The 9275-nt window shown below is 48.6% G+C and overlaps 1 protein-coding gene across 2 annotated transcripts in view; it reads right to left on the bottom strand.

Moving 5' to 3' along the window:
* Positions 1 to 7770, bottom strand: part of slo (calcium-activated potassium channel slo) — a 172042-nt gene extending 164272 nt beyond the window's left edge. For both annotated transcript variants that reach the window (XM_084589655.1, XM_084589656.1), the window contains exon 1: positions 7265 to 7770. In XM_084589655.1, coding sequence (XP_084445781.1) covers positions 7265 to 7615 — 351 coding nt within the window. In that variant the 5' untranslated portion in view covers positions 7616 to 7770. The remainder of the gene's footprint in view (positions 1 to 7264) is intronic.
* Positions 7771 to 9275: the final 1505 nt, after the last annotated feature.

A 9275-nucleotide genomic window follows, 5' to 3' on the forward strand; every position in this document is an offset into this window, starting at 1 on the left:
TTACGAAGGCGGGTCATGCCGTCGCCAGCAGCACGCGTCTGTCCACGCGCGCGAGCGTCGAAGCGCGGCCACCGTCACTGTATTCCCCGGCTCGATTCCAGGCCGTGTCCATTGTGAGAGCTGCCCTCCAAGGATTGGCCCGGCACCATGTGCTCGGAGGGCTCAGTCGCAGGTAAAGGCCAACTGAGACCTTCCGCGGTGACACCGATGCGGGCGAAAGGGGTTTGTATATTGTCTGGCTCGATTGCTCCCGGGGATTAGAGCCCTAGCAGTGAACGCAATTACTCGGCATCAAGATCGAGTCCACGCGCCCTTATCGCGGCCAAGACGCAGAAGGTGTTGCACGCATTCACAGGGAACCAATTAGGACGAGCAGCTCCGGCAGCCGAGAAATGCCGGGCAAATTACCCGACTGACGCTAAGGGCACGCAAAAGCACTCCCACGCTTCCATTGGCTTTCCGTGCCCCTGCAGAGCCATCGAGGCTCAAGGAACGACGGATGAAACGCTCTTAATCAACAACACACGCGACGCCACGCTCGGAAACGCCAGGTAGATTGCACGAGGCCGCCCACTGCCTCGAGAGAAAAGGGGCCGCACGCATCGGGTAAAAACACTAAAGAAAACGTCTTCAGAGTGACCGACTCGTTCGATCGGCGTGATCCAAGTGGCCGATTAACTGACTGGCCAATTATTCAGCAAAGGCACCCATTTATTCGCCTATTAACAACCCGAAAACAACCTGTCAGCGAAGCTTGTTGATGCCTGTTATTTTTACGTACGTCCGAGTGAGCAGTTGGAAAATAAGCGAAAAACTTGCCCTCTTACAGCTGCCCTTACATCTTAGCCATTTCAAATAAAGATGTCATGCTTTTCGCAGCGCTAACCGACAATTCGCATCTGCGCTTTTATTACCGGTTTTTCCGAGAGCATTGTAAAATCGATAGCATAGGCTTCGACGCGAAGGATCCTTTCTCTGTAATTGCTCACAGTAATTCGCGTTTGGGCCTTATCACGAACAGATAAGCAACAAAGATAAAGCAAAGAAAGGTAATCAAGCACGATGCTTTTCGCCACTGAGGCCTAAAATGGTATACAATTCTTAAACAATTTCATTCCTCTCTTGCGCGCAAGTTTTAAAATTAGGGCACAGTCTGAAGGGCTTTGGCAATTTAGGGCGTGCTAAATTACTGAATTAAACTAGACTTTTCAGAGATCGAGACACCTTTTACTTGGAAGGTAACTGTACCATACTGTCATATACTCCATCTAATGGAAATGGTCCAAGCTTACGAAGCGTGGCAGAATTTTGCCTTCAAAGTTTTTCTTGCACTCGAGGCGAGTAGTTAAAGCTGTTATAGAAAACTAAAAGGCTACGCCTTTGAAATTAATTGTGAAGCAGCTATGGAACGTTGATAAAGTTTGTCTAACTTCCTATGCTTAGCATTCTGAACTTTGTCCTGCGCTCACAATGAGTAATTAAGACTGCCACGCCAATGACGTGCAGTTTTGAAAATAAATAGCACGATAAGATTACAAGCCTGCCGAGAAATGATCTGCGGATGTGCTTATTGTAATGGTGCAGTTAAAAATGTCTGCGTAAATTACGCCCAAAAAGTCTTTCCGAGAATTAGTCCAAATCCAAATTTCTAGCGTTGAGGTGCCGGCTAGTTGGTAATACATTTTGGAATAACAGCGCGAAGGACGAGGACGAAGATAGAATAGATAGTCCTCGTCCTTCGCGCTGTTATTCCAAATTTCTAGGTGCGTAAATTGTTTTGATTAGTCCCTTGAATAGTCTCATTGGGGGCAAAGTTTTATTCGCCATTGTTTTATTCAGCAATATCTTGCCTCAAAAGTCGATAACTTAATTTGAATGAGAGGCAAACGTGCCTAACACACTCGACGTACATCGGACTAGAGCCGAAAATTGTCACACACCAATTTGCCTTGTATTTCGTCTTTTTTTTTTTTTTTTTTTTTTGCCCGTAACACATAAAATTACCGGCCCTGAAAAGGAATTGAACGCACTCACTCACTTCACAAAACACGTCGTAGCAAATGCAACCCCCAAATGCTAATCTCCCAAATGACATTTCGAAACCATATACACACAAAATGTTGCGCGCCGAAACATACTGTCACTATAGCTAGATTTCGCCTTAAGACAGATACCTACTGTGCAAACTATGCACGCGCTGTGTAACGACACTTTCACGTGCGGAACTTGGGAGAAGGAGATCTAAACCGGCCACGCTGTTCTATCAGCAAAATTTTACAGAAGATGAAGCTCTTTAGCAGCGATCGCTTTTTTTTCCACCAGTAAAACGGCTGATTCCAACATGCGTATGAACCTTCTAGATTTTAAAAGTGCAATATCCCACCGGATTCGTGCGCTACGTCGTTCATATTTCAAGGAATCGGCGTCCATAGACGCGGTGGCAAGAGTGCTAATGAATTCAGCCGAAAGCGGAGGCATGAAAGGAAAGTAGGAGCGAAGAGGGCTTGCAAGCTGCTTGTGTTTGTCCTCTGTTTCGGAGCCAGTTTTTTACACGAACGTAGAAAATGCAAAAAGGAAACCAATTAACAGCATTCATATCTAATTTTAGACGCTCAGAATATGTCTCGAGCAAGCCAAGGTTGCGGAACACTTCGAATAAAAATAATAAAAAAAAAGCTCTTCCGCGAATATCTGCTCGAGAAAGAGAAATACAGTAGGTATCTGTACAGTAGATATCTGAAAGAGGTGCAAGGTATCTGTCTCTAATCATATTACTCTACCTGTCGAAAACAAAGAGCCACCTACACCACTTATGCTCTTTTCAAAAGTGCATAAATAGGAACTTTGAACGAATTCCGGGAACAAGGTTTTGAACGTCATCTAGATCCGTTCTCGGCGGGCTTGTAGTTTTTGCTATTTATCTTGAAAAAGGCACCCTGGTTTTTTATGGCAATCTTAATTACTCGTTTCAAGACGCCGTCCATACCTTTCATAATGCTGGGAACGACTTGTGAAATGGAGTATAGGTTAATGGAGTATTCAAGTTTGCCATGGAGATTAGGCTGGTTTGGTTCATGAGGTCCAACGTCCCAAAGTGACTGAGGCTATGACAGACACTGTATAATGGAGGGCTCCAGAAATGTAGACCATCTGTGGTTCTTTAACGTGCATTTTGGACAGTACACGGGCGCCTATAGCTTTTCGCCTCCACCAGAAAGCAGCCGCCGCGGCCGGGATTCCATCCCGCATTCTAAGGCACCGCAGTATAGAGTACCCTAACAACTGCACCAGTGCGACGGGGCACCATATACAATAAAGAGGGCATTACGCGTGAATACATACGCCGCTCAACATGGTGGAATCGTATAAACGGCCGCTATAATCTAATATTTGCTGCAGTAAAAAAAGAAGTGTGAATTCTATGCACTGAGAGTAACCGCTCGCGCGAGTTGTCGCACGGATAGGAGCTTGATTTACTGAAGAGGAATATTCACGTCATTTTATAAAGCTTCTAGAGAAAACAAAATGCGAAAGACGAAATAAAGCGAAACAATTTAAGGCGAAATGATGTCCACACCGGCGGCATCTCTACGTGAGGCTTCTGCACGGAAAAAAAGTGTTCCCAACGAGCCTGGTGACCTCGGCAGGCCTACTGACCCAGGAGGGCTGCGGCGTGTCACGGCACGCCGAAGGTGGCTCAGCTCGACCGTCTCCCTCTGCATTTTTCATGCGGCCGACTAACTTTAGGAAAGTACAGAAAGACAATTCAGCAACTCTACGAAGACAACCCCTATGACACCCATGATTCATCAGGAGCAGTCAATGCTATAGTTGGCGACGAGAAAACAGCGCCAGAAGAAATGCTAACAATATACCGTGGTGTTTTTCTTAAATTAAGTTCTATGTAAGAACTCGAAGCATCCGCCACCAACACATAGTGGCTGAGAGCGAATCAGTTCCAAAAAGAAAAAAAAATACAGCGTAAATATCTCAGAAATGAATACGACGACCCCCGCAAAGGCACACAGAAATGCACACAAGACAGCTACCAGAACACCTGAGACTGTCTCGTGAACATGTGCACAAGAAATCAGTCCCTTTCTAATTTCAATGCCTTGCCAACTTCACAACCTTTCACATCAACTACATGGCCATGCATGCCATCATGTCCGTTCGAACTGGACGCTGACACCTCAGTACGCAAGGTCACTTTCAAATTCAATAATGTGTCGCATTTTCCGGCCCTTGACCAACTGCAAATAGGGCATTTTTGTGGTCATAATCGTGTCCGCAGTTGAATCAACAAGGCCGGAGCACGAACGATGACCCAAGAGTAAAGGTCCTGAGTAATGCAGTAAATTTGAGCGAATTTTTCTTTCCTCCTTTTCGCATTCACTGTACCGTGGTGTGCGGAGTACCTCTCAACGCAGGCTTGAGTGACGTGATTCGGGTATCTCAGACAGATGGACTACCATATGAGACATATAGTGCATTGAGCGTAAGCTATGCACTGTACGGCTCAAGTGGATCTTCCATGTCATCCTCTGCTCCTGAAAGCGCCAATAAAAAAATGTGGTCCGACAAATATCGAACTAAATATGGGTACGGATGCAACGTTGACTCCTTTCGTAAAATAAGGCCCGCACTCCACGATTAAGGTCGCACGGTCTTTTTGAAGTTGCCATTTTCTTTTTGATATTTAATCTCTAGGGTCCCGAAACCTTTCCTGCAAGGTTGAACTTGAAATTGAAAGTTTATTTTTGAATCAAAAAATAACGTAAACGAATATACAGCGAGAGGTCCCATGGTACAAGACTGCAGGTGGGACCTCCCATGGTAATAGATTTCGATAGGCATCATAAAGGTTAAACCTCGACACCACGCATAGAATACAAATTTCGCCTCGCGTTTTCTTCGGCAGTTTCTCTAAGTTTCCACTGCCAAGCTGCACCCAGGGCTCAATTCGGAGCCTTTTTTGGACAAGCCTGGTGCGACCGCATGGTCACCAAAAGCTGCTTCTGCGGCAGTGATTACGCAAGTGCAGCAGTCCCGGCTGCCCAAGCGGCCGTATTTAATACGCACACAAGCGCGAAATGGGAACGCACCAAGCAGGGGGATTTCAAAACGCGTTCGAGAGGTGGCACATGCAAGCAATAAATCTGGAGCCCATGGTGCCTCTCGCCGCCCGGGTATTGCTCCGACGAGTGAAAAACAACCCATGTCATCGTGCCAATTCTGTGTGCACAAGAAAAGAACCACGAAGCACCTCGCGGGTTTCGTGTGTATCTGGTCCACTACAAGATCAAACGTAAAAAAAAATGTACGTAGCAGTGACGTATGCACTTTCCGCAAGTGTCATCGTTGAGACCAATGCGTCACCACCTGTGTCAGGACAATCGCAGAACGCTTGTGTTTACGCGCGTGGCGCAAGCCAAGATTTGGAATGAGTACGCCGTCGTGAATGACGTGCCAGGGAAGTTCAGCAAAGACCCCCTGCAAACGAACTCACTGCGCGATGCACCACGCGTGGCCTATCAACTGCGCCCCTGTTCAAGCAAAGCAGCGAAGTGGATTTGTATAACCCACCGTATCTGTTTACAGTGTTTGATAGCGTTTGGCAAAAGAATCAACATTTCATTCCCGTCAACCGGTGGTTACGATTGCGAAACGAAGCTGGAGGCAAATGAGTAATGGGCCACGCTGCGTTTTGCGCTGGGAGAAAAATAAGCGAGGAAACAGAGGTAGGGTTAGTAGCTCTGGGTTACTCGGCATTGCCAGAAAGGCTTACACAAATCCACATAACACCCTGTAATTTCTGTCGCAAACCACATTGTCGATGCGTACGATGGCTGCTCGAGTTGGCCAGCGAAACAGCCAGTCGTGGGACCAGTGAGTCCACGGCAAATAGCATTGCATGCAATAATACCAAGCCAGTTCTTGAAAAACCAAACGTGCGCAGTTACTTGCTTAGCATGCTGGTCCCCGATGGATTTTGTCGTGCTCTCCATGTTTGCGCAAAAGCGAAATGACGAGGCGCAACAATCACGACAATGCGCCCAACCTTTTTGTCCTGTCGCGCTCATGAGCCTTTTTTTTTTTTTTCTTACCAAGCAGCACCAGCTTTAGCTCAGCAACAGGCTTTACTAATCTCATAGCCGCTACTGCCCCTCAACGAGGTGTGGGTATACTTCTCAGTCTTGCCGCTTTCAAGCAAGCTTAACGTTGCTGGCGGCTATTGCTCCATGCCGACATTATAATTCATGTATGACGTGTCTGAGATGCTTCGCAAAATAAGCAATTCTTGCCCTGGCGAATGCGCTTCTTGTTATTATTACTCTATACATGTGCGCCGCTGTAGCCAGAACTAAAGAGCGTAGTTCATACCTCGGACCGACAACAAGCTGTTTTCTGACGCCCCAGCAACGGCGCCGCACTGCCTCGTCTCCTCACAGCTCTTTTATTATTATTATTCCTTCGCCGCTCTCTCGAAAACAGGGCGAAAGAATGGTTTTCCTCACCACAGTTCTCGTGTCCTCGAACGTTTATGGGCTCCAGAGGCGGCCGCTTCTTTTGGAACATGTGGCTGCAACCGCGCTCTCCCTCTCTCGTCAGCGGTCTAAGGCAAGCGGGCTTTATTTTACTTTCTCCTGCCGCTACAATGATCGATGAGCGATAAATGCGTGCTAGCTCCGCCGGTCCCGGCTGCACGTATGTCCAAGCTCCCCTCCCTCGTTTTCGTGCTACCTGTATCACCAGTTGCATCTGCGAGCCTGAAACGTTTGACACATGGTAACGCGGGCCACGGTCCTGCGCTCGCTGCGTGGCTCCTACACACAACGCGCGTCTCGACAGGGGCATTGTGCGCGCATGCTGCGAGCAGACTCGCCAAATCTGCGTCACGCACACTTTGCGTAGATCACGCAGCTATGACGTCATGCAAACCGACTGACACTGGGCAAGCAGAAACTGAAAGAACACGAAGAACAAGACATTTGCTTCCGTATGCCTCGTCCTCGATGCACTTTCAATTTCATCTACTCTCAGACGAGTTTCCGCCGTCAGAGAAGCGGCAGCCTGTCTCGGATGCAGGTTCGCTAGCTCCGATTTCACACGAACTAAGCTTAGCTCTTTGCATGGGTTTCGTTGAATTTGGACTAACAGGATAGACCGACCTCTCGCTCGTAGAAGCGCTCTTCGCTCCGGCTTAGCGAACGCAAAGCGAGCCTCGGTCACGCAGACGCATAGAAGGAGGAAGTGCACGCACCAGTATCCTGCCCGTGGTGGTCTGTCCCGAGATGAGTTCCCCTGCCCAGTCCTTGGCCTCCGTCATGAACCCGATTTCGGCGGCCCCTTCCCCGGCCTTGCGCTTGGCATCGGCGGCGCCCGGGGCTTTCTTGGCGGTCGGCTGCTTGGGCGCCCCGGGGCTGTACGCGCCCGCCTTCTCCTTGCGACAGCAGAGGAAGGCCAGGGCGCGCCAGATCAGGATAATGAAGAGGCCCGCCAGGAAGGTGAAGATGCTGGAGAGCAGGAAGCACCACCACTTCCGCTCCCGCATGCACTCCAGCTCGCCCGGCGACATGTTGGGCGCGGGCGACGTCGCCTCGGCAGAAGCCATCGCTGCTCGTGCTCGTCACGCCGCGCATCAGAAGGCGCACATTCGCGCTGGCGGCCCAGCGGGCTCGCACGCTTCGCTCGTAGCTCCTCGCGGCCGCTGCTCGCTGGCGGCAGCCCGTCGTCGGGATCGGCTCCCTCTTCACTGGCGACGCCGCGGTCGCCGCCGCCGCAGCGCCACGGGCCGCAGCACCGCCAGGCGGCGCGCTCGGACCCGGGCCTAGGGACGCTCGGAGGGCTAGGGAGCGCCTCTACCCCGCAACGGCTCCATCTTAACGACTATTAGTTATCGCGCAGGACGCATCTGTACACTTTCGCTGCGCGCAAAGGGTGAAGCAGCCGGTGATTTTTCCTTCGACTCCAGTCTTGCGTACGCACGTTTTTGCTTTTTGTTTGCCCGCACATTTTATACAGCGTGAAATCAGAGATGACCTTAGATCTGTAACCAATGGGCTAAGTGTCATGGGGCAACGGTTAAATGTAACCCGGGTATAGGTTGAACCTGTACCGGTATCGCCGCACATCGAATGAAGCCACTTCCCTCATTCGCCGTAATGTCGATAAGCGCCCCAAAAGAGCACAGTTCAGACGTTATCGCGGCTATAGCCTAGAGCATTTGGGCGCGGTGCTGAGTTCAAGTCGATGAGCTTTTTAGTGCTGCCTGAAATGACGTTTCAAACTATCATTACATGCGCTATCATTAAGTATTGTGCCGTAGATATAAGCATTAAGGTAGTTAGGAAAACGGTGAGTTCCCTTAAGCGACGAAAGGTGTGATCAAGGTGCGCTAAGACATGAAAACTTCTAACCTCTCAGAGAGAATGGAACTGTCGGGGCCATAAAAGCTAATCGATAAGTGCAGGCGGTTCGACGTAAGGAAATATAATACGGAGAGAATCAAGCATGGCATAGAGGCGGTCAAATATTGAAAGCGGTCAAAATGAAACCAGGAATAGGCCTTAATCCCATGTATGCGCTAAGAGACAATAAAGGGGATGTCAATAACAATATAGATATAATAGTTGAAACAGCCGAGCAGTTTTGCATAATCAGGACAATAATGATAGAGGCAGTAGCGAGATGATTTAAACATCGTGCGGCTATGAAAGAGGAATTGAGCAAATAATGCGTTAATAGAAACACAAAGGAGGAAAGCAGCTAATTAAAATCAGGTAAGTGCAGATATGTTGAAAGATGACGAAGAGACTGTGCGAGAACTTTCCTCGCCGTATACGCAATGATTCATGACCTCGAGCGTACCGGAATATCGGAAGAACGCTAACATTATCTTAATCCAAAGTGAGGGATGTGAAGGTCTTGGAAAGTTGAAGACCAGTTGGTTTGCTGTGTGTTGCGAGCAGCGTATTCTCTAAGGTAATCTCTATATAGAATCGAGGAAACCTTAGACTTTAATCAGCCAAAGGACCAAATTGGCTTTCGGAAAGGGCACTCGATAACAGACCATTTTCAGAACGTCAATCAGGTGACAGAGAAATTCGGAAATTATAACAAACCTCACTATATTGCCTTGATATATTACGAGTAAGCATTTGGCTGAGTCGAAACCTTATACAGCCACGCAAGCTTTAAGGAATCGGGGTGTAGAAGAGCGATTGCAAAACTACCGGAGGATACCTGTAGCGGCTGCACGGATAGTCCTCCAT

This window comes from Amblyomma maculatum, chromosome 1 (assembly GCF_055883805.1).
Source record: "Amblyomma maculatum isolate TAMU_Amacu chromosome 1, ASM5588380v1, whole genome shotgun sequence".
Lineage (NCBI taxonomy): Eukaryota > Metazoa > Arthropoda > Arachnida > Ixodida > Ixodidae > Amblyomma > Amblyomma maculatum.